Genomic DNA, 26,797 nt, shown 5'->3' with positions numbered 1-26,797 from the left:
GTGATAAACAATGCCATCATTCGTGAATATATATGAATTAGAGAACAGAATATTTTTGGTATTCGAGTTGTGGTATACACTAAACATATACAAAACTTTGGGCAATTTGAAAGCACCCATCTGGTAAATAATTCAATGCTGATTATTAGCCAAAAAAACTTCAAGTCAAATGGATCGCTAGAGAGAAAACTTGGAGCATATATTATATTATTTATGCATGGTATGACACCATATTTCCAAAATTCTGCCATTAAATGTAGCTAAGTATTTTCCCTTATGAAAAATCTTTGTTCAGTGGGTAGAATCTCCCTCCTCCTCCCAGTTTTCTCCCCTTAACTCTTTAACACCCCCCACCACCGACTTCAGAGTGCTTCTGCAGGGCCTTCATGGCCACCAACTGCCTTAAGGTGCATCATAGCTAGGCCCAGTATTGTTTCCATCCAGTATGTAAATGTACACTCCCAGCAGGTAGCACCAGATAGCTATTGCTAGCAGTAATTGTGAACACTGAACAAGAATCAAACCTGAAGCCAGCTTCTACTTTTCTCCTGCCCACCTGCTCCCCTCCACTTATTGTCTATTCCCTCCTGTCTTTCTCTCCTTCTACAATTTTTACAGCCCAATTGTTAGAATTCCTAGTTTTAATTTCAGTAAGGTTATAAGTATAGAACTATGGATAGGTGTGATTAATTAAAGTCAGTATACTTCAGGGGTTCAGATTTTGTCATCAAACCACAAAACTAATGCTCAGCAGTCTGCCAATCCCAAACTTACATTCAAGTTCCATTTAAAAGCTATATGTGGTTTGAATTTTATGTAGAATTACTGACATTGGTGCTGCTGGTTTTTCCACTGTGGTCAGTTTGGCAAATGTCATAATTAGTATCTGACGGTTCTAAGTGCTATTATTTAGGGAACAGTAAAGTACAGACTAGGTAGTCAGAAATAAAACCATTTAAACATTATGATCAAATTAACGTGTAGCAGTTTTTATTTAAGAATAAATAACCAGCTTTGACCTAAAGGTTCACTTCAGTTTAATTGCAGAATGCTGCAATCATAAGTGAGGCATTAAGCGCTCTGTTATATGACTCAGAAATACTGTATTCTTGTAAGATATACCATAAAGGAGATTTAACTTCAGAAATTATGGATAAATGTTCTATTCATTGGATATTTTCATGTGCTGATACTGGGCTATAATAATAGTAGAGGAGAGTAACAAAATATTTTTGTACTGTTTCTGGGACGTGTTTCCTAATGTGCAAAAGAACAAATGCAGACCCAACTGTCACTAGCTGAATCAGTATTGTTAAAGTATACTTTTGAGCTTCATAAGTATCCAGTAAAACTACTGATAATTCTCTGACACCATAGAAAGGTTTTTTTAAATAATTTCTAGAATTACATTTTCTTCAGTGACCATTTACAATAAATATATTCATTTATAAAAATAGTGTGTCACGGACAGAATGTGTGCGTTCTCTCACTGCACATAATCGGTGTGTTTTGTATGGAAAGTAGTGTCTTTTCTTGCCCTTGGAGTGTGTATTCCAATTAAATAATTCAGCAGCAGGCTTTCATGAGTTTAAAATAAAGGTTATTTATTCTCACACACTTACCCTGAATTAATGCAACACCACAAACTCGATCTCACGCAAACAAAGACACACAGAAAGATAGTGCACTTTTACAGTTTGCAGTTAATTCAGTCTCTGGGTTATCATTTCCAGTGTCCCACATGGCAGGCTTGTGGTTTCTTGTATGATTTAAAGTTGAAGTGAGTATCTTGTAAAATGAAAGGTTCACAGCATGTTGCGAGGTTTCTTGTAGTTGAATTTCTAGGAGGTTGGTTCTCTGGTGAACTTTACTGGAACACGGTTACATACCCTCGCTGCTTGATGACATGCAGCTAGATTGAGCCTGGTTCTCAGACTGGCCAATGACATGATTCTGATGGATCTGCTGGGTCCTGGGGTAATAAGGCTGCAGTCCCTGAAACCAGCTTTGATCACATGACCACAGGTTCACACTTCTGAGGCCCACCCAGTCTAGTTAGGATGGGGAACGCCATTGTGATACAATGGAAAGTTGATAGTGGCCATTGAGTTTTGATTTTTCCTTTTTGTCCAAAGTGAAGCATGGAAACAGACAGTCTGGAAACTCCATCGTTTTTAGGTGTTGGCCCATCTTTAAACAATGAGATGCGTGTGTTCCATGAATGTCTATGAGGTATCCTCACCTATGTCCCTATTTAATTAGTATTCAAGTATTCACTGTAGACTTGATATTGTCTGTAGTCCACATGCCAAAAGTCACATGATTTGTGGCAACCATCTTAACAGCTTGTTTGTGTCCAATTTTTAAAAAATTGACAAAGTTCATATGACATGCTATACTGGACATGACCAGCAGTAGTGGAAAAAGTTGTTGTCATTGTACCTTATTTTGCCCACTCCCAAGACTCAACAGAAATCTGTCTTTTAAGGGTGATATCTGTGGAGACATTGGGCAGAATTTAACCATTGGCTGGCGGGCGGGCCTCACCGGCTCGGCGGCAGGCGGGCAGCCGAACCCCGCCGCCGAAACAGGGCCTGCCGCCATTTTGAGTGGGCAGGCCAATTAAGGCCCGCCCAGTGGCCTGCCTGACAGGAAGCGCTATGTGCTTCCTGTGCGGGGGGGGTGGAGGGAATCCCCATCTGTCAAAGTGCGCTCTTTCGCGCATGCGCGCGAAAGAGCACACTGCTCCCTGAGGCAAAGTCCTGTCTCAGGGAGATTCCTAAGAGGTGAGTAAACTCTGAAAATAGATAAATATTAAAGTTATTAACATGTCCCCCTCATGTGAAAATATTACACGAGCTGGGACATGTTAATAATAAACACACAAAATTTATTACATTTTTTAAAAACGGACATGAAACTTCATCCTGCCAGTGGATGAAGTTTCATTAGTAATCTGCAGCCCGCTGGGGCTCCTGGCCTGCCCACCAGCCTTAAGGTTGGCTGGGCAGGGTGTTTAATTACGTTAATTAGCCTGTCAATGGCCTTAATTGACCATTGACAGGACGGAGGGAGGACAGCTGATTTCGCTGTCCGCCCGCCTTGGTAAATATTTAAAGGGACCGGGATGACGTTGGGGGTTCCTCCCGATGTCAGCCCACGTCATTTTCCCGTCGGCGAGCAGGCCCCGCCCCCAAATCGCCAAGAGGAAAATCCTGGCCATTGGCTGCGCCCTTTTTCACTCAGTTATTTGTTTAATTTCCTTCTGTAACACTCACGATTTGATACAAAGGACAAAGATATGCTCTTAAGATGGCTGCTGAAAGATGTTAATTTTAAAGGCATAAAGAAACTACGAGTTTTAATTGCTTTGGCTGCCCAGATCACCTGGTCAATATTGCCCTCTTTTGGCATTAGAATGCCATCATGTTTTAGGGTATCAAAATTGTGCCATTATCAATCCAGTATATTTGTACAGAAGTTGTAAGGATATTACGTTGGTCTCCAAAATAAAGGGCTCTGACTTATTATTTTGATCGGTCTTTGCAACCAGGACTACTCTGGAGGACAAGTTGCATCCATTTTTGGCTCAGTCAAGTGTCAGAGAACAAGATCCTCCAAGCAGGGGAGTGTATTTTCCTGAATCACTTGAAGCTTGTCTTAAAATAGTCCAGCCAAGTAGACTATTTATGGAGGCTTTTGAGTAGACTGTCCTACCCTTTCAGTCACTAACAGTGGTGTGGGTGCAAAGGCTAACTTGTTGGGGGAGAAGTCAGGATAGGGAGGTTATGATAAAATTGTAAAAGCTTTAATTACCAAAGAAACTTTCCACTTGTCACAGGGAACATTAGGTGCGGTGGAAATTAACTGTGATATTAAAAAAAGTCTTGCAGATCTAAGTTAATGAAGAAAAGGATAATGCTTCTTTATAATTCCACCAAAAACAATTTCTGAATATAGAATCCACTAGGATTAGGTTCTCCGTGAATAAAATGTCATAAATGAGAGAATTTTCTGCAAATACATGTTCTGTTGGGAAATACACTCAAAACTCTTGTGTAAATATACAAGTACCACCTGAATATTAACTCCGATTGGAAGAAATTAGTTTAAAACACATCCATTTAAAAAGTGCTTTGTAGCCTCAGGACGCCCCAAAATATGTCGCAACCAAAAAATGACTTGGAAGTATAATCGGCGTTTATTTTATGTCTGTAAACACTGGAGCCAGTTTGCACATAGTGAGATCCCACGTTATTATTTGTTGTTTGTTTGTTAAGGAAGCAATGTTGAGCAGTTACCAGGAGAAACCTCCTGCTCTTTTTTGTATAACACCGCGAGATCTTTTCGGTCCAGCTGAACAATCAGGCAGGGCCTCAGTTTAAGATTTTGTGTGGAAAGGCAGGATCTCTGACACTGTAGCAGTTCCTCAGCATCATACTGAAATGTTAGCCTAGATTATATACCCCAATCCAGGAGTGGAGCTTCAACTCAGAACTTCTGACTGCAAGGCAAGCATGCTACAAGCTGCTGACTAAGGATTCAAAAGACACCAGTTATTGTAAGGATAATTTTTATTCACTCCACAAGGCCAAATACTTCAAGGGTATTGTTTTCAGATTGCAGTTAGTCGACTTGCAACATGGAATATTAGAATGACAAACACAATCAGTGTAAACATAGGAATATTATTGATCCCACAAAATGTCTTTCATATTTAGCTTCAAGACTGCAGTGTTTATTATAACTAATTAGTAGTACACATTTTTAAAGTGAAAATTGTCTTTGATGTTTTCCAGTATTTCCATCTGAAATATCAAATACTTCACATTTGATATGTTTCTGAAATATCCTGTCTGCTGTCTGGGTGTTTCTCTTGAGCAAGAAAGACTTATCCATATTTCAGTATCTGAAATGTAATTTACATAATTCCAGCTGCTTCATCAATGATTTTCCTTCCATCATAAGGATGTTCGCTGATGATTGCACAATGATCAGCACCATTCACGGCGACTCAGATACTGAAGCAGTCTATGTCTAAATGCAGCAAGACCTGGACGATATCTAGGCTTGGGCTGACAACTGGCAAGTAACATTGATGTCACACAAGTGCCAGGCAATGGCCATATCCAACAAGAGAAAATCTAACCATCGCTCCTTGACAGTCAATGGCATTACCATCGCTGAATTCCCCACTATCAACGTCCTAGGGGTTAGCTTTGACCAGAAACTGAACTGGACTAGCCATGTAAATACTGTGGCAACAAGAGCAGGTCAGAGGCTAGGAATCCTGAGGTGAGTAACTCACCTCCTGACTCCCCAAAGCCTGTCCACCATCTACATGGCACAGGTCAGGAGTGTGATGGAATATTCCCCACTTGCCTGGATGAGTGCTGCTCCAACAACACTCATGAAGTTTGACACCATCTAGGACAAAGCAGCCTGCTTGATTGGCACCCTGTCCTCAAACATTCACTCCGTCCATCTGTTATGACCTGGCAGGTGATGTGTGTCAGGCAGACCAAATCCACAAGGGAAACTTAGCCACGCTACCACAATGGTTTTGCAATTTGTATTTATTGCAAGAAGATTTGTGCACTGAATTCAGAAGCAACGAGTCCACCAACACCCTTTTAGAGATTTTAAAAATTAAATTATAACATTTATTAACAAAAGAAAAGATTTCAAGCACATACGTAAGATTACAGTTACTTAATACTGTAACAAATCCTAAAATTCTTAATTAATCTGACTCCCAAATACACACCCCCTTTAAGGCAACAGTCCAAAATATTTTTCAAATATAAAACCAAGCCATAAAGTTCCCACTGGTCCCACTCAACAGTGGAATTCCAAAACCTTTTCTCCGATTTTAGTTACTGGACACAGCAGACTTTTGCAAAAAATGGCAGCAGACTTCTTCAAGTGTTTCACACACTCCTATTAGACCTTCCATGGCCCCCCAACATAGCCTTTCATTCCTCTTTATATATGTTTCTCTCTCTAATCTGTAAATTACATTGTTTCATATGTCTTTTCAAATTTACTTTTCCCATAATATAAAAATCTTTCATGTTGCCAATATGACCTCTTTCCTTTTGGTAAAGATAAACACTGCTTGGTCTTGCTTATCTTACCAGTTGTAAACATCCTACCATTCCTGTGAAATACAAACAACAACTTCACTCATTTAAAAATGCAAATTTTCTTCACACCTCATATGCTAAGACTTTGTCCATGTTTATTCATTAGCATTTCTACACCTGACTCGTTTTGATAATTTCAAGCTTGCAGTCTAGCTGACTTCAATTCAATTAAATCACACAGAATCGTCCATACTCACCTCTATAAACCTAGTTTACAATAGACTGCAATAATATTATGAAAAATATTATAATTCCGTGACAGTGGCAGCTGTGTGTACCATCTACAAGATACACTGCAGGAACTCAACAAGACTCCTTAGACAGCACATTCCAAACCCATGACCATTACCATCTAGAAGGACAAGGGCAGCAGATACACTGGAACACCATCACCTGGAAGTTCCCCTCCAAGCCAGTCACCATCCTGACTTGGAAATATATCACCGTTCCTTCACTATCGCTGGGTCAAAATCCTGGAATACCCTCCCTAATGATACTGTGTGTGTACCCACACCACGTGGACTGCAGCGGTTCAAGAAGGCAGCTCACCACCACCTTCTCAAGGGCAGTTAGAGACCGACAATAAATGGTTCCCTAGCCAGGAATGCCCACATCCCATGAATGAATAAAAACAATTACAAAGAGGTCCGGTGAAGACAATGGGCCATAACTTTCAAGCTCCAGGGCCGTGTAACTGGGGTTACCCCAAATATGTGCTGGGGAACACCCCTCACCACGAAAGTTCCCAGGTAAGGTCTGCAAGGCACTTGCCTGAGAAGCACAAACTTCCCCTGGGCAATTGCCCTGCACTGGGAACCATCTGAAAATGCGATTTAAATCTCAAACTTCAGATGGTTCTGACTGTGTTACATCAATAGTTACCCAGAAAAAATTAGAATTAAAACTACTTCTAACTGCTGCACAACTACTTACAGACCCACACCGATTTCCCCCCCCCAACCCCCCATGGGACTCGTCTCCAATGCAGCAGCGCCTGACTGAAGGCTTCAGGAACGCGCTTCCCTGCACGGTTCTCGCCCAGCCTGATTTGGAAGGTCGGGCGAGACAGAATCGACAAAAATGGTAAGAAAGTAGGAGTGGAGTGGCAATCCGACTCTGATTACCACTCCGTGGAAATTCAGGCCCATAAAGTGTGAGGACCACTTCAATCAATAGCATTGTGCGTATAAAAATTGAAGTGGTGGGGGGTGGAGGGATTAAAGCACCATCACACACAAGTTTGAGATCCCAGCAGGTTCTGAAGATAACATGAAAGTTGATGCAGCACTTCAGGTTCTTGGACCTGACCATTGGAATATTTGGGAAGATTATGAATCAGTAAGCTTGGATTAGTAATTGCCATTTTTTTTTAACAAAGGTGAATAAAAATGCACTTTTAATTTCTATTTGACTCATAAAAGATGAAACGTTGATCCAGACCATGAAGTCTTTTGTATTAAAATTTTAAGTTATCTTTTATTCCAATTTGTATGTTCTTCCAAATCTTTGTGTTGCCTTTTTCTATATTAAGCAAATATGCTTTGGTTATGTTGAGTTGAAAATCAGTTTTGCTAGTTTTTTACATCTTTCATGCAAGTTGCTTGTATGCATAGATTTATATTCTAAATCTGAATTAATTTACCCCCGTTTTTAAAAAAAACTCAACTGTTTAGATGAACTGGCATTTATCATTAAAATCTTTGATCTATTATTGTGCTGCACATTTGTCTTGAATCTCCACATTGTATATTATTATTGGCTATCCCTTGCTGGCTAGGATGATTGTCTTCCATGAGTCTGAAGATGGCTGATGAGGCCGATTCAGAATCTGCAGACTTTATAGCATGGAGGGCATTTGTTGTCAAGTGGGATGTCTGGTTACGTGTTATTATGACATGTTCTTTTTGCTGCTCTCACTTTTCCTCTTCAATTTGCCATCGTTGGGTCCCAAAATGTTGGGATCCTTCCCACAGACTCTCCCACCATCTGGTTCAGTCCAGGGTGATGGCCTCCCAGGAGTTAATGTCAATGTTGCATTTCCTCATGTTGGCTTTCTGCACATCCTTAAAGCACTTCTTCTGTCCTCCTCTGGTGCATCTGCAATGATTGAGCTGGGAGAACAAGACCTGCTTTGGGAGCCTGGCATTTGGCATCCAAACTATATGACCAACCCAATGAAGCTGATGGTGAATGATCATAGCCTCAATGCTTGTGGTGCCTATTTGTGAGAGGACACTGATGTTGGTGTGTCTGTCCTCCCACTAAATATGTAAGATGTTCCACAGGCAAAGTTGATGGTATGACTCCAGTGCTTTGAGGTGCCTCCTATACATTGTCCCATGTTTCAACCCCGTTCAGTAAGGTAGGGACCACGACTGCATGGTTGGTTTCAGTTCTGATGTCGCAGTCTTCAAACACTCACTTCCTCAGATGGCCAAAGGCTGCACCAGCAATTTTCAGTAAATTGGTGTCAAAACAATAATAATCTGCTTACACTGTGGAGCCGCCATTTCTGCCTCGTGTAACTGTGTACAATTAACATTACTTCCTGCAAGTCAGTCTAGCTTTTATAATTGATCAGCCATATCTGCTGAAGGATTGAGGTAGATCCTCTCTGGCGCATGTTCCTCCTCTTCTGTTTAAATGCTTTGGTCTTTAAAAAAAAACCAATGTACTGAAGCCAGGTATGTATCTATAAGTGATGTAGTTACATTTACAAATGCTGTTTACCCCTTCCCTTCATCTATAGTGCTGAAAGTTTGATAAAACGTGCATTCGCATTTTTGATGCATTGCTGAAAAAAATACTACTACTACCACCAAATGACTATTTTTGATGCAATGAGATTGCAACTTCAAATGTGGAGCTTCCTTTAATGTCAATTGCTGGGTAAATAATATGATGGTTCTTTTGGCATGGTTTGGTTTACTATTACAGTAAAGTCAATGCTGAATCGTGTTTTCGCATTAAAAATTGCAATAAATCAACAGCAGCGGGTATGTTTAAATATCTGAAATGCTCTAGAAATGTTGGTGAATTTGGAACTGATTTTTGTGTTTTTAAAAAATCATTGCAAATGACTGTTCCCTCCCTGGAGCTTAACTAGTTTTAACTAATTGAAGAAATGGGTTAAGGCTTAGTATTGTTGTTCTATGCAGAATTTTCCTTCATTTAACAGCATTTTTTTTCCTCTTGCGTTCAAATCAGAAGAAAGATTAAGTTTTCCTGCCCTTTTTGCCAAAATGTTATTTTTCACATTTGTTCTTTTTCTTGTTATCTGGATATGAACTTCAGATGTTTTTACTTTCCACGAATCCACTTTCTCTTCCTGTATTAAAATTGATGCATTCCAGAGGAAACTAGATAAGCACATGAGTAAGAAAGGAATTGAAGGATATGCTGATGAGGTTAGATGGAAAGGGGTGGGAGGAGGCTTGTGTGAAGCATAAACATTGACATTGAATCTATTTGATTGAATGTCCTGTCTCTGCGCTGTGTAAGTACTTTGTAAACTGCTTTTCGAAGACCACTAAAGGAAGAGGTATGAGGAGAAAGTAGTGACAATTGATATGAGGACCCTGGTTTTTTTGTTGTTTAAACTGTGTATTAAAACTGTTGGGTATGCTGCACACCAGTAAGCTCTCACATTTTGGAATTTGTGTATTGGAGTTTCCTTACTCTTCTCTCCTGTTATTCTTAACCCAACCACCAACCCCTGCCACCTTTAACCACCTGCACCAGATCTCAGACTTATTTTCTTGGATGCAGCAAACATTCAGACTGAGGCATCCATTTAAACATACAGGTTGTTTCAACATACTATTGGAGAAAGAGGCTGTAACTTTCCAATTTGTTGTAATCTGATGCTGTTTTGAATTGTGCTTGTACTGTAAGTGGTGATGTATTTCTATATCTGTGGTGTAATTTCCTTAGAGGAGCAATTTTTGGAAGCAAATTTTGGGAAATGGAATTAGTGTTTGTAAAATCATACAAATGAGAGTATGTCTAATAACTAGCCATTGTTACGATTATTAATATTATTGGCATCCGTCCAGCTCAGGAGACAATGGACTACGCCCAGGGTGTATGTCACTTCCGTATTGAACATAGTCTATTGTGTCTATGGAGGTAGATTTGTCAATGGCAGGCCCTTCCACAGCTGGCACAGATGAATAGCATTGGCCCAAGGTGGACTGATTTTATTTTTCCTTTCAGCGGGCTCTTTTCTGCCATCTGGTCATTTCTTTTGTCTTCTGCTTTTTCCACACCCTGACTGCTTGTTACTAGGCACTCTGGTCAGCAGCAAGGACTTCCCATGCATCAGCTCCGATCCTGGTCAGTTTGAAATCTCGCTTGCAGACACCCTTGTATTGCAATCGTGGGCGACCTGTTGGTCTTATGCCCATAGCAAGCTTGCCATAGAGCATGTCTTTGGGGTTGCGGTTGTCATCCAGCCAGCTCAGATGATCCAGCCAACAGAGTCGCCGCTGACTCAAGGTCAAACATGGTGGTGATACCTGCTTACTGGCGTATTTCCTTATCAGCACAATCTCCTGCCAGGAGATGTCTAGTATTCATCTGATTGTAACTTTATGCAAGAACTTGTAGACTGTCTTTGGTGCTTTTCTTTACTCATGACTGATGTGAAACTTGTTGCAGAAATGCCTTGTCCAATTTGGGTTTGAAACAGACTATGTAAAACATATTCTACAGAGTGTGTATCAGATGAAATACCAGCCTACAGAATTAATTAAAGCTTGAATTGTAGATAACTGGCCTTATATAGTTGAGAATATTTAATAAAAACAAATACTGCAGATGCTGGAGATCTGAAAGAAAAACGAAGTGCGAAAAAAACTCAGCCGGCCCAGCAGCAACTGTGAAGAGAGAAACGGAATTAACATTTTGAGTCCAATATAATTGTTCTTTGGAATATTTAATGTTTTCCAGCAGTCATATATCAATGGAGAAGAATAGCACACATCAAAAGTAAACATGCTCAGAGCAAGTAATCTGCATTTAAAATTTATAAGATATTTCATTTTAACATAATTTAAGCAGGATGATAGCTGTATCAGGGGCAAAGCAGTTTGGAATGCCAATACTTAATAATTAACTACTTACTTATGTTAACCTTGGTAAACTAATTTCTTGAGAACAACATTTTTGACTCTTAAAATATTTTCGAAGTCATTACAGACTTTATAGTACCCTTGTCGTGCACTTATCATTATATCATGTATTTCAAATATCTCAAACAATTTACCATATGATGAATTTCTTTGAAGCACTTTTGTAGTACATGACATAATTTTTTAGTGCTAGAAATTTTAGTTTAAATCATCTTGGCTTCCTGATTTTTTTACAAAAGCAAAGTATTGCAAATGCTGGAACTCAGAAATAAAACAGAAAATGCTGGACATACTCAGCAAGTCAGGCAGCATCTTTGGAGCGAAACAGTTAACATTTCGGGTGGATGATCTTTCATCAGGATAGTTCTCATGAAAGTTCATCCACCTGAAACGGTAACTTTGTATTTCTCTCCACAAATGCTGCCTGACCTCAGTATTTCCAACATTTCCTGAAATTGCTGGTTGTGCATGGATATATTGGCATACATTTTTTTACATTCAGAAAATGTAAAGCCTGCTGCAGTACTTTGCTTAGATTGTATCTTAGTGAACTAGACCTTTGGTCACCTTTTTGTGGTAAATACTAACTTTGCATTAGAGTAATCAGTAGCAAATTCAAACTTAATGCTTTCTGCCTTGAGTAGCTATGACTATAATCAGTTTATTGCCAGATATTTTAGTGGAAGACCCCATAATAGTGTAGAGCATTGTAACAGCATGCCTGATCTTGGTACACATTGACTTTCTGCTAGCCAGTCACATAGCTACAAAGCATAGGTTGCTGGCTGGATATATGGAGGTAAATAATATTTGCATAAAAACAGAATGGATTGGGGAATACTTTTACCAGATAACCAAGTTCCTTTGGTGTCAAATTTTATCTTGATGATCTTTGAGGTGCCATTCAATGTAACCATTATTCATATGAGAACTTTGACTGCAGAGAGCATCATTACTGAGCCTGCTATATTTTTATACATAGCACATATATTTTCAGTAGGATTTGTATGATGGTGATTGAATGGGTATCTCGCTCCTTTTCCCCTCTAGGCCAAGAAGGCCAATTATACTAACCTTGCTGAAATTTCAATTTGGCTCTGACATGGTCTATCCAGCTTAGTTATTTGATGAGCCAGTGAAGAAATTTAGAACTTTTACTCAAATTAGCAAAAAGTTAACTTGGAAGCTAAATCATGATCAGAATTTGGCAAACAACTGAAACTGACATGAACTTTATCGCTGCTGAGGAAGGAGGAAAGAAGACACATGTTGCTTAAAGTTGGCTCTAGCTTCATGTTTCGATCTCCCAGCTGAGAGAATGTACTTTGTGTTGATATGATACAGAAGTAGCCCTGTGGAGAGCTGCTATGTTTCGTCCTTATTTTGGCAGGCTGGCTGCAAATGATGAGCTGACATTACCATGCCTCTGAGTCCACGTCAAAAAATGTAAAATTAGGTTCTTGCTGGGACTCTATTCCCAAAACTTTTCCAGGAGGCAAAGCTAACTGGCAACCTTCTAAACGTTGATCCATCAGGCACATCGTCTAGGCAGTTCCCTTTTGGCCAAAAGATCCAACAGGGAAAATTTCAGTTGAGCTACAGGTAAATAGAAGATGCCCTTCCTCCAGGGTGAGATATATGCATTTTTGAAATATGGCTTGTAAGCCTAGATTGAAACTGTTCTCTCACATATAATGTGCATTTAATTGCACCCTAATATTTAGAGTCTGGATTCCTCAATAAGTTATCTATAAATGCTCAACAACATCCTAAATGCCTGTTTTTTTTTACTTTTCAGCATGATCGACTCAGCAGGTAAGAACTTTGCCATATTGTATTGCGCAAGTACTGTACCTATTGCCAGAAAATGGTTTAGCGTACTTCTTTTTCAGGTGTCAGCTGTTTTCTTATACATGTTCCATGAACAATAATATTTTGGTAATCTACATAATTAGAGGCAGATTTGACTTAATTTTTGATATTTAAAAAAAAATGGCATTTTGTTGCTACAATTGATCATAGCATCTTTATAGTTCATTTAAGATTATCAATATGGTCTGTTAGCAAAATATTCAACAAGATTCAGGCCTCATGCCAATAAATAAGACTCAACCAGATATTCATTTATTGCTTTCAGTATGTCCGTCTTAACATAAATTTATGTTAAGATGCACTGCAAATTGCTTGGAGTGCCTTAACATTAAATGGTTTGGGATTCAGTGCAAGTTCTGGGCTCAGTGATTCTGCATTTGTTTGCTTGTATAAACGTTTGTACAAATCTGATAAATATTTGTTTTATCACAAGAAGAGTTCCTTAAATAATGGACTCATTCGTTGTATATGTATTAACTGGTTTAGACATTACCCATGTTTGACTTGATGCCATGAGACTTCATGACGTCCAGAGTCTATGTTGAAGACTCCCAGGGCACCACCGTCCCGAATGTATACCACTGTGCCGCCACCTCTGCTGGGTATGTCCTGTTCCGCCCCCCCCCCCCCCCCCCCCCCCCCCCCCGCCCCCCAAATCAACAGAACACATTCGAACCCGGGTCTTTAGAGCATTATCCTGGGTCTCTGGATTACTAGTCCAGTGACAATACCACTACGCCACCATCCCCTGCTGATGGTCACTGGACTAATAATGCAGAGACCCAGGATAATGCTCTAAAGACCCGGGTTCGAATGTGTTCTGTTGATGCTCTGGGGACCTGGGTTCAAATCCCACCACAGCAGATGTTAGAATTTGAATTCAATAAAAAGCTGGAAATAAAAGTATAATGACCATGAAACCATTGCGTAAAAACTCATCTGGTTCACTAATGTCCTTTAGGGATGGAAATCTGCAGTCCTTACCCGGTATGGCCTGCATGTGACTCCAGACCCACAGCAATGTGGTTGACTTTTAAATGCGCTCTGAAATTGTCTGGCAAGCCACTCAGTTGTATCATACTGCTAGAAAGTCTATAAGGAACAAAACCGGGGGGACTACCTGGCATCGACTTCGGCACCAGAAGTTACATTGGCAAACTCAGCCCTGTCGACCCTGCAAAGCCCTCCATACTAACATTTAGGAGACTGTGCCAAAATTGGGAGAGCTGTCCCACAGACTAGTGAAGCAGCAGCTTGACATAGCCATCCTCACAGAATCATAAATTACAGATAATGTCCCAGACACTACCTTCACCATCCCTGAGTATGTGCTGTCCAAACGGCAGGACAGACCCAGTAGAGGTGGCGGCACAGTGGTATACAGTTGGGAGAGAGTTGGCCTGGGAGTCCTTAACATCAACTCGGGCAACCTGAAGTCTCATGGCATCAAGTCAATCATGAGCATGGAAACCTCCTGCTGATTACCACATACCACTGCCCCCCGCTCTCTCTCTCTCTCCCCCCACCCCCACCTGCGCCCAGCTGATAAATCTGTGCTCCTCCATGTTGAGCATTACTTGGAGGAAGCATTGAGGTTTGCAAGGGCACAGAATGTTCTCTGGGTGAGCAACTTCAATGTCCATCATCAAGACTGGTTCAGTAGCACCACTACACACTGAGCTGGCCGAGCCCTAAAGGACATAGTTGCTAGACTAGGTCTGCGACAGGTGGTGAGGGAACCAGACAAGAAGGGAAAATATACTTGGCCTCATCCTCACTAGTCAGCCTGCTGCAGATGTATCTGTCCATGACAGTATCGGGAGGAGCGATTGCCATACAGACCTTGTGGAGACAAAGTCCCATCTTCACATTGAGGATGCCCTCCATTGTGTTGTGTGGCACTGCCACCCTGCTAAATGGGATAGATTTTGTTCAGATCTAGGAACTGATGACTGGGCAACCATGAGGTGCTGTGGACCATCAGAAGCAGCAGAATTGTACTCAGCCACAATCTGTAACCTCCTGGCCCAGCATATCCCCCACTCGACCATTACCATCAAGTCAGGGGATCAACCCTGGTTCAATGAAGAGTGCAGAAGGGCAAGCCAGGAGCAGCACCAGGCATACCTAAAAATGAGGTGTCAACATGGTGAAGCTAGAACACAGGACTACTTGCATGCCAAACAGCATAAGCAGCAAGCAATAGACAGAGCTAAGCGATTCCACAACCAACGGATCTGATCTATGCCCTGCAGTCCTGCCACATCCAGTTGTGAATGGTGGTGGACAATTAAATAACTAACTGAAGGAGGAAATTTCACAAATATCCCCATCCTCAAAGATGGGGGAGCCCAGCACATCAGTGCAAAAGGTAAGGCTAAAGCACTTGCAATCTTCAGCCAGAAGAGCCAAGTGGATGATCTATCTTGGTCCTCTGGCAGTCTCCTGCATCACAGATGTCAGTCTTCAGCCAATTCAATTAATTCCACGTGATATCAAGAAATGGCTGAAGTCATTGGATACTGAAAAGGCTATGGGCCTTGACAATTTTCCGACAATAGTACTGAAGACTTGTGCTCCAGAACTTTCCGCACCCCTACCCAAACTGTTCCAGTACAGTTATAACACTAGCATCTACCCGATAATGTAGAAAATTGTCCAGGTATGTCTTGTACACAAAAAGCAGGACAAATCCAACCAGGCCATTTACCACCCCATCAGTCTACTCTCAATCATCAATAAGTGATGGAAGAGACCATCAACAGCACCATCATGCGGCAGTTGCTTAGCAATAACTGTTCTTTGACACTCAGTTTGCGTTCTGCCAGGGTCACTCAGCTCTTGACCTCATTACAGCCTTGGTTCAAACATGGACAAAAGAGCTCAACTCCCGAGATGAGAGTGACTGCCCTTGGCGTGAAGTCAGCATTTGACTGAATGTGGCATAAGGAGTCCTAGCAAAACTGGCATGAATGGGAATCAGGGAAAATAAACTCCACTGGTTGAAGTCATACCTAGTACAAAGGAAGATGGTTGTGGTTGTTGAAGGTCAATCATTTCAGTTCCAGGACACCACTGGAGGAGTTCCTCAGCATGGTGTCCTAGGCCCAACCAGCTTCAACTGCTTTGTCAATGACTTTTCCATCATATGGTCAGAAGTTGGGGTATTCGTTGAAGACTACACCACGTTCAGCACCATTTGGGACTCCTCAGATACTGAAGCAGTCCATGTCAAAACGCAGCAAGACCTAGACAGTATTCAGGCTTGGGCTGACAAGTGGCAAGTAACATTCACAAGTGCCAGGCTATCACCATCTCCAACCAGAGAGAACCTAACCATCGCTTCTTGACGTTCATGGCATTACCATCGCTGAGTCCCCCACTATCAACATCCTGGGGGTTACCATTGACCAGAAGCTGAACTGGACTAGCCATATAAATACTGTGGCTGCAAGAGCAGGTCCAAAGCTCAGAATCCTGTGGCGAGTAACTCACCTCCTAACTCCCCAAAGCCTGTCTGCCATCTACAAGGCACAAGTCAGGAGTTTGATGGAATATTCCCCACTTGCCTGGATGAGTGCAGCTGCAGCAACACTCAAGAAGCTTGACACCATTCAGGACAAAGCAGTCCGCTTCATAGGCACCCCATCCACAAACATTCACTCTCTCCACACAGTGTGGCAGCAATGTGTAACATCTACAAGATGCACTGCAGGAACTCACCATGTCTCCTTGGACATCACATCCCAAACCCACAATGCAACCATCTAGAAGGACAAGGCCAGCAGACACTTGGGAACACCACCACCTGGAAGTTCTCCTCCCAGCCGCTCACCATCTTGACTTGGAAATATATCGCCATTCCTTCACTGTCGCTGGGTCAAAATCCTGGAACCCCCCCCCTCCCAAACAACACTGTGGGTGTACCTACTCCACACGGACTGCAGTGGCTCAAGAAGGCAACTATCCACCACCTTTTAGAGGGCAATTAGAGATGTGCAATAAATGCTGGCCGAGCCCACATCCCATGAATGAATAAAAAAAATTCACATCCAGAACCACACAATGCACTGTCAAGTTGCATTCTCATTTGCTAAAACTGCTCACTATTCCAGGGGAGCACCCTGGAATGCAGATGGCCACCGGCTTTTCTCTACTGCAACCACCTTCTGGAACCCCCCTCGGCTGCCTCTTCCATCTTCAACTCCAACAAAAAGTGTGAAGTACTCATGGGCTGCTTTGTCACTAAGATTGAGACCTTCCAGTCCTCTGCCTCTGCCAGCCCACAGGGCTAAACTTCCTCTGAAGTTCCCCTCTGCCCAAACTCTGACCTCACATCTTTCTCTAGTTTATTTTCTATCTCCCTTCATGCCCTCTCTAAGCTCATCTTGTCCATGAGACATAACAACAACAAGATACTCATATAGCGCTTTTAACTAATAAAACATCTTGAAGTGCTGCAGGAGCATTCTAAAACAAGATGTGACACTGAGCCATATGGAAAGATATTAGGTCTTATGTCCAAAAGCTTAGGCAAATAAGTAGATTTTAAAGAGTGTCTGGAAGACAGAAGGGGAGGTGGAGAGGTGTAGGGAAGGCATTTGGAGCTTAGGGCTAAGGCAACCGAAGTTGTGGCTGCCAATGGCGGAGCAAGTAAAAGGGAATGTACTAGGGGCCGGAGTTAGAGAAGTGCATGTATCCTGGAGGGTTGTAAGGCTGAAGGAGATTGCAGAGGTAGGGAGAGGCGAGGCCATGGAGGGATTTGGAACAAGGATGAAAATTTTGAAATCAAAACATTGCTTGACTGAGAGCCATTGTAGGTCATTGTTCATAGGAGAGATAGGGGAACAGGGCTTGGCCTGCACAGCAGAGTTTTGCTTGCATCCTTGGGTGACACCAGAGATAATAGTTTGGGAACAGGAACAAAAGCCATTGCAAGCGATTCTCTAAGATTGAGTATTACATGTAATGGCTTCTCTTCCCATGTCCACTGGTGTTCCTCAAGGATCTATCCTTGACCCCCTCCTATTTCTCACCTACACGTCGCCTGTCAACAACATCACTGAAAGCACAGCATTAGTTTTCACATGTATGCCAATGACACCCAGCTCTACCCAACCAGCACCTTTCTTGACTCCACTGTTGTGAAACCATCAGACTACTTATCTGACATCCAGCACTTGATAAGCAGAAATTCCCTTCAATTAAATATTGGGAAGATTGAAGCCATTGGGCAGAATTTTCCGTGCCCGCTGGCATCGGGCATCATGGCGGGCGTGAGTGGATAATATGGTGGGAAGACCAAAAATCCATGTGAAACCAGTTTACATCGTCCACTCTGCCCGTGGCAGGCCACGTTTCCTGCCGCTGCACATCAGGAACTTCATTGTAATACATTCACATATCATTATAAGCCCAATTCACCAGAATTATCCCCCCCCCCCCCCCCCCCCCCAAGTGCTGGATCACCTGAGCATGCCGGCGTAATTGCACGCCGACGTATTTCACAACTCAACATAAGTAACGTGAACCTGGCGAGCTGCACTTCAGTGGGGACTTTGAGGCTTGTATGCCTACCATGCTTCAGGCAGCACTCACAGTCATCAGCGCCAAGCTGCGCAGGCAGCACCACATCACTTTTAGGGGGGCTCATGGGCAGGTCTCTACTTACGAGACCAGTTGTAAGCCGGGGGTGGCTTTTCAACGGCTGCAGAGCTATGGTTTGCTTGGGGAAGGGGGGGGAAGTAGCCTTGGGCAAGGGAAGAGGCTGCAGGGCTAGGGCATTACTGGGCAAGGGGGGTATCCCAGGGTGCATGTGAGTACACATGATGTTCTGTACAAGTGGCCTCAAGATGGCGTGGGCCGAGGAGGCAGTCTCCACAGGAGATGAGTCCAGATGGAGGTGTGTGTGTGTGTGTGTGATGATGTCCCTTGAGCTGGCAGTGAGTGAGATGCCAGTGAATGTGTGATGGGCTTGAGTGTGAGAGTTTAGAATGATGAGATGGCCGCCTTACCCTGGCGGCATGGTTGAGATCATTCATCCTCTTTCTGCACTGGATGGCGAACCCCTTCTGTGCAGTGCTGGCACTGACCACCACTGCCACCACCTCCCAAGCGGGTGAGACTGATGGGCCTCCTGCAGCCAGAGCGAGGGTAGGGGATTTTGTGGCGACTCTAACAGTTTTCAGAAAGCGTCCCAGGGATGCGTCATTGAATTGGGGGGCTGCAGTCTTCTTGCCTTTCGGGGCCATGTCTTCTGTGCAGCGGTCCTGGGCTGGAAGCACCGAGAGGGGTGCACTTTAAATATGGTGCTTGGCATGAGGAAGTGACTAGGTGACAGCGTGGCGGGTGGATCTGAGGGCACCCGCTAGCGAAACAGCGTGTTTCCCAGGAATGCATGATTAATGAGGTGGGATTGGGACGATATGGTGCGAAAATCCACCATTGCGGCCTGCGAATAAAACGTCCTTTCTCCTGCCCGCCACCGCACTTAGTGCAAATCTGGGATGAATCTGCTCATTATCTTCGGCCCTCACAGCAAACTTTGTTCCTTAGCCATAACTCCATCCCTTTCCTTGGCAACTGCCTGAGGCTGAATCAGGCATTTGCAAACTTGCTGTCATATTTGACCCAGATGTGAGCCTCTGACCACATATCGGCACCATCACTAAGACCACTAATTTCTATTTCAAAACTTTGCCTCAGCCTTTGATCATCTACTGCTGAAACCCTCATTCATGCCTTTGTTATCTCTAGACTTGAATATTCCAATGCACTCCTGAAACCTCTCCTACTTTCTACCTCACTTTCCTCCTTTAAAACAGTCCTTAAAACCTAACTCTTTGGTCAAGCTTCTGGTGAGCCCATACCTGGAATACTGTGTACAGTCTGAGTGTGTGGAACAACAGCAACCTAACTGAAAACATCAAACTGTTAATCTACCAAGCCTCAATCCTTGGTGTACTCCTTCACACTGGTGAGAACTGGGCAACATATTCTGGGCAGGAGAAAAGGCTGAGCAGTTTTCACCTTTGCTGTCTCAGAACTATCCTTTGCAAGACAAGGCCACCAACCTGGAGCGTACTAATTCCATCACCACATACTCTTTGCTAATCCAAAGATGTTCGTGTTGGCTTGGCTTGACCATGTTCATCGGATGGATGATGGCCATATACCCAAAGACCTTCCATGTGGTAAACTATCCATTGTGTCACCACCCTCCTGGGCGTCTATACCTCTGCTACAAAGACGTCTGCAAGCAAGATATGAGGAACATTGACACTGACAACTGGGAGACAGTTGATGATAGCCATGAACTCTGGAGGCTGACCGTTTGGAGAGAATGCAAGAGGTGAGCAGAAAAAAAAGCTCAGCTGGTTGAGAAAAGAGCCCAGAGAAAATCGAGGCCCCTGAACCGTGCACCTTCTCGGCCCACTATCTTCTTCTCCAGCAAATGCAGCAAACACTGCCATGCCAGAGTGGGGTTCTTGAGCCGTAGCAGGCGACGCTTAACACAGAGTTGACCACCAGGGCCCAAGCCATCACGTTACAAAATGAAAGGCTACCACCATTTTGTGGTTTTATTTAAGGTGGGATTGCATTGGGGACAGTTCAGGGAAGGTTTGCTAAGTTGATTCCTGGAATGAAGTGGTTGTCTCATGAGGAAAGGTTGAACAGGTTGGACCTATACTCATTGGAGTTTAGAAGAATGAGAGGTTATCTTATTGAAACATACGATTCTAAGGCGGCAAGAAAGGTTATATGCAGGGAGGGTGTTTCCCTTTGGGGGAGAGCCTAGAACTAAGGAGCACAGTTTCAAAATAAGGGGTCTCCTATTTAAGACTGAAAGGAAGAGGAATTTCTCCTGAGGGTTGTTAATCTTTGAAATTCTCTTCCTCAGAGAGCAGTGGAGGCTGGGTCATTGAATATATTCAAGACTTGAGTTAGACGGATCTTTGATATACATGAAAGTTGTGGGTTATGATGGGTGGGCAGGAAAGTGTTGAGGCCACAATCAGATCAGCCATGATCTTATTGAATGGTGGAGCAGGGTTGAGGGACCAAATGGCCTAAAGCTGTTCCTATTTCTTATGTTCTTATCTAACCTAACACCACCTCCGTTGGCTCAATGTCATATTTTGTTTATTATGGTCCTGTGAAACACCTCAGGATATTTGATGTTAAAGCTGCTATCCAAATATAAGTTGCTGTTGTAACAACACTTTATAATGCATTTTCAGAATCGGGTATCTGTTCTGAAATGCGACAATTTTAATTTTACTTAATGTGGACTTTTGATTTACAGTTGTATTAATTTGAGGCTGGTCAGCAGCTGCATTTTGTGTTATGGCCTGTAACATAACTGTAACTGTGGCTTTTGCATTTAGGTTGGATTCGGGATCATCAAATTCCTCGACAGCTGACAGTTACAGTGACCGGTTGTTGAGTCGAACTAGCTCGTACACGCGCAGGGAGAATCGACTGTCATCCCTTAGTAAACTAGAACAGGAAGACACCATAAAGGATTACAAGAAGGTAGATAATGGTGGGGGATTGTTGATGTCAGATTCTTGATCATTTGTAAACTTTTGGGTATGAATCTATATGACAGCTTTATATTTCAAAAATAATTTGTTTTCCCTGGTTTTGACCTTGCTTTTTGTCTTCTAACTCACTCCCACGCACAGACTCTGTCTTGCCCTTTCCAGCTACAGTTTTTTGTGAAGTTGAAATTTGCAGTGGGAATATTACCATTTATAAATCTGGGTGTTCCTACTTTCATGAATCATTAAAAGACTATAAATCTTGCTGAAAATTCTTGTTGTATTATCCTTTTGCCATATTGTCCCCCCGTACAGTGGGCAAATGCATAAGTAATGTGGTAGACCTTACATGCCAGATAACAGAATTATTTTAGTGAATATATTGATCTGCCCCTGGTAGTTTAAATGTAGTGAAGAGATTTTTGAACATCAGAATGATTTTCACAGTTTGATTCCAGCTCATTTACATAGCAGTGAGTTTTGATTCCCCAACTCCTCCTCCAAATATGGGAATTTTGAAGATTTTGCAACAAAATTAATAAAAATGTGACACACAATTTACAAGTTTTGCAAGAATACCTCAATTAATTTGGTAACGCTAGCAAATGACGTGAAATGGAGCACAAATAAGTTTACTCACAGCAAGACCAAATTAACAGGAAGAAACTGTATTAATACACAGCAAAGAATACACTATATAGGGAAATCCATTTTATAGTAAAATTCATTCAGTCTTAGAAATTTTCAGGCACTGTGCTAAACAGTTAGCCATTTCACGGTCCAGTGAATAAGGAAGCAGAATGTTGAGGTGTATTTATCCTCTGACAAGCCTTGATTAGTGTTGGGCACCAACATGTTGATTTCAATTTTGTAATCTCTTAATTTTGAAAGCCTTTCTGCTTTGTTCTGGACTCGTTTCTAGAATGTCCTAAGTGATGACCTGTGGGAGGTACTCTGCATACTTTTATAAACACCAGATGTTAACTTATTATTGTGCAAGTATTTTTGTTGCAAGGCTTGGAAGATGTCTAAATTTATATAAGAGCTTTGATGCTGACATGCAGCATTTTCTATGGCTATTTTCAAAATGACCAAATATAACGAGTTGTACTGGGGGAAAAGCATCCTATGTTGCACCGATGTGACTATTAATCTGGAACAAATCTGGGAATATCTTGAATATTTAGAAGACAATTTATGGAAGATCAAATTCTCACCGTCGGCGAGGGAGACATGGGCGTTTTGGTTCTCTATTTCAAGGATTGAAAATGGACATTTAGGTCTGTTGATTTAAAACCAAATCCCCGGGGTGAAAGGGCAACATTACCCACTTAATATATAGTATATATAATAAGTGCATTAACAATATACTTCAAAAATAGTGAAGGAATAAAGTCAGGAGGATCTTTTCCAAGACTGTCAAGTAATAATTAATGGGTGGCTAAATCATCTAAACATGGAGTTCTGAAAGTTGGGAATCTTTATAGAAGGCTGCAAGTAATTTTAAACACTTATGTATACTTGTGCAGTAAAATATGTATAATTTCAATGGCTTTGTAGTTTGTGTTAGCTTCGTCTTAAATGTAATTGCTCCTTTAACTCCATATTTAGTAACAAGAGTCGTTCTACTGAGCATTCCATCTATAAACAGATATAAATCACTCCAATTGACTTGAGGTTTTAAAAGAAACAGTGGAACAAGTGGTCTGTTCAGAGAACTTTAAATAGGCATGGCCCATAACATGATCAATTCAAGTAATGATCACTACACTCTCATAACATTGCTGAGAAACACCTGCTCGATTGTGTACCCGACAGAGAAAAATACTTATAAAAACTCAATATTTTTGCTCACTATTTGCATTCAAAATGTGCAGCTATTCTCTATCTTTCCATATCCCCTTCTCCTTCCTGCCTGTAGGCCGTGAAGTCCTCATGCAGTATGAGAGTGAATGTCTTCTATAAGTAGCAATGTTTAAAATTATGCCTGCAATACTTGTAGGCTGGGTGGGAAGAAAGTTCCTCACATTTAAAAGTAGCTCTTCCACTTTATTATTACCTTTGAAACAAAGTTGCAAACTTTATATATTTAAAAGAAAATACAATTCAAAAACTGCTAAAATAGTGTATGTAAAGATAAAATTGACTGCTCAAATTGAAATTCACAGTTTATGGTTGATTTAATCATTGATTTTGTTTTACAGTTATATGAAGAGGCCTTGACTGAAAATGAGAAACTTAAAGCCAAACTGCAAGAGGCACAGCTTGAGCTCACTGATGTAAAAGCACAGCTGGAGAAAGCTACACAGGTTCAGAGAGATTGAGAGATTTTCATGAAAACCTTTTTTAAATTTTAAATCCTTTGCTGTATAAAATTCCTGTTGATAATCTAACACAAACTAATGTAGGAATTTGTCCATTTCAGAAGCATGAAAGGATTTCTGATAAGTCTTCAATGATGGAGATGGAGAAAAGGGTACGTTAAGTTTCCACCTGTTCTCTCCCCCCCCCCCCCCCCCCCCCCCAACCCTTCCACCCCACGATCCCAACCACAAATTTCTGAGCATGTACAAATTGCCCAGGCAAAAATCTCCCCATTGTTAGTTTATTGGCAACTTAAATTCCCAATTGAAACTGTTCGCCAATTATTTTGCGTTACCCTTATAGCCAATAACAGCTGGTCACCCTGTACAGGTGGGTTGTAAAAAAACCTTTATTGTGAGTGATAAAAGCCAGATTGCTCCTATATTTCTACAGTTCTTCAATGCTCTACGCTTTATATTAAACCTATGACAAAGGTAATAACAACAATTATTACAAACCTCTCCCTTATTCTTATATAATTTGCTACAAAAACATTCTAAGGGTAAAAAAACAAACAATGTAGAAGTTTTAATTTATGCCTAAACGATTCCAGAGACTTAGGACCAAAATTATGGGGTCAACAGAGGGCACAAGTATATTATGAACTCAGCAGGGTTGTCTGAAATTTGGGCAGAACACAGGTATTCTGAGTTATCACAGAATTTGCCTATTAGTAGAGATTTCAGTTGGGTGCTTATGCGGTAGGATGAGGTGGGCATGTTTCTAAGTTACCCTGCAACTCCTGCCAGTTTGCATCGTTAGGCTGAGCAGGTTTGCACACCTACTGGGAGCCCACTTGAAGAGCACAAAAAAGTAAGGATCATGTATTTCTGGAATCCATTATCTTCTGAATGCAGTTCAATTGTTCCTGTATTGATCAGTTAACTTGCTAGTAGCTCTGTTTGGCCTCAAGAGCAGGAGCAAAAGTTGGAACAAAACATTCATTTATAAAGTTAAGGCCAGGAATGCTTTTCTATTTTTGTTATTCTAACATAGTGTAATTGGTCTCTAACAGGAAAAACGTGCTTTGGAAAGGAAAGTTTCTGAAATGGAAGAAGAGCTAAAGGTATATGGTTTAGGTTCTTTATTATGCTAACATGAATTGCATATCCCATGAGAGAGCTTCGAAAGTATTCCTTTATGCGACCAATTATATGAAGAACTTACTTCGGTATTGATGGCAAGTGCTTATTATGCACTTTGGCCGCCTATTAAGGTGTTTTAACAACTTCTCTTAACCTAGATTCCAGAAAATTGCATTTTTCCCATTTTAAGTTGATTGAATTATATGGGTAAAACCCAGTCTCACTCGGAAACCACGGGAATGGTTCATTTCTTCTATTATGTAACAATAGCAGGTAAGTGCTGTTCTCAACTCGGGAGCTAGAAATAAACACCCTTTATGAGGGAGGAATCAGCCGAATTAATCATTCCTTACCATTCTTGGTGCTCTTGCAACTGACTACTGTTATGATCTCGAGGGAGAGCATTAACTTTTTTTAAAAAGTAATTTGAACTCCAGTTAGTAACTGAAAGAAATTACGCCACAAGATTTCATGTTTTAAACAAAACTTGTGCTACCCATGAATTAAACAAAGCAGGTATTACTAATTTAACCCTTATTAAACCTGTATCATTCAACCCTGAAAATCTCAACAGGACACTCCATGTTCTATTTTTATTTACACCCAAGAGTTCCCCTGTATATTACAGCTGGTTCCTTCACTTCTCCTGAGTTCAACCCAGAGTGTGCGACAGCTCTTAGGAATTCACTTTTTTTCCCAGTCTGGCACTGAGACCTCCAGAGCTTGCTCTCCGCGTGGATATCACTGACGATCTCTTCCACTGGCCTTGCCAGGCAGATCTGACAATTTTAATTTCTCATGCACTTGGACTTTTCATTTCGAGCACGAGTCCCACTCTCAATTCCTGCATGGTAACTCGAGATCAGAAACATCACTGATTCCTAATGGCCTCTGTGCACCTTGCTGCTGGCAGATACAAATTACCTCCTCATAGTCCAAGCTGACTTGGTTTATTTCTGTGAGGAAAAACACACACAAGTACTCTCCTAACAAAGGGTAGTTCCCTGAAACCTATCCCCATGGCGATGTCATAGCAGGGATGTCCCAGATAGAGACTTAAATTAATTATATTTTACCTTCAAAACAACTCTTTGATTCTGGGACTCACGTGAATAATTTATTCATGTGAGTGACAGCCCTTTGACATCAAGGCAGCATTTGACAGAGTGTGGCATCAAGGAGCCCTGGCAAAATTGGAGTCCATGGGAATCGGGGGGGAAAACTCACCGCTGATTGGAGTCATACCGAGCACAAAGGAAGATGGTTGTGGTGGTTGGAGGTCAATCATCTCAGCTCCAGGACATCACTGCAAGAGTTCCTCAGGGTAGTGTCCTAGGCCCAACCATCTTCAGCTGCTTCACCAATGACCGACCTTCCATCATAAGATCAGAAGTGGGGATGTTCACTGATGATTGTACAGTGCTCAGTACCATCTGCAACACCGCAGATACTGAAGCAGTTTATGTCAAAATGCAGCAACCTGGACAATATCCAGGCTTGGGCTGTAAAGTGGCAAGTAACACTTGCACCACACAAGTGCCATCTCCAACAAGAGAGAATCTAACCATCGCCCCTTGATGTTCAGTGACATTGCCATCGCTGAAACCCCCACTGTCAATATCCTGGGGTTACCATTAACCAGAAACTGAACTGGA

The 26,797-nt window shown here is 41.8% G+C and overlaps 1 protein-coding gene across 2 annotated transcripts in view; it reads left to right on the top strand.

Annotated features, from left to right (window-relative positions):
* LOC144683564 (protein phosphatase 1 regulatory subunit 12A-like) overlaps positions 1-26,797 on the top strand; it is a 301,353-nt gene that overhangs the window by 255,077 nt on the left and 19,479 nt on the right. For both annotated transcript variants that reach the window (XM_078546708.1, XM_078546707.1), the window contains 5 exons: positions 13,077-13,093; positions 21,538-21,685; positions 23,898-24,002; positions 24,119-24,169; positions 25,073-25,123. In XM_078546708.1, coding sequence (XP_078402834.1) covers positions 13,077-13,093; positions 21,538-21,685; positions 23,898-24,002; positions 24,119-24,169; positions 25,073-25,123 — 372 coding nt within the window. The remainder of the gene's footprint in view (positions 1-13,076; positions 13,094-21,537; positions 21,686-23,897; positions 24,003-24,118; positions 24,170-25,072; positions 25,124-26,797) is intronic.

This window comes from Cetorhinus maximus, chromosome 8, assembly GCF_964194155.1.
Source record: "Cetorhinus maximus chromosome 8, sCetMax3.hap1.1, whole genome shotgun sequence".
Taxonomy (NCBI): domain Eukaryota; kingdom Metazoa; phylum Chordata; class Chondrichthyes; order Lamniformes; family Cetorhinidae; genus Cetorhinus; species Cetorhinus maximus.
Note: the sequence above shows the minus strand (reverse complement) of the source record. Positions and strands in the feature narration are given on the sequence as shown.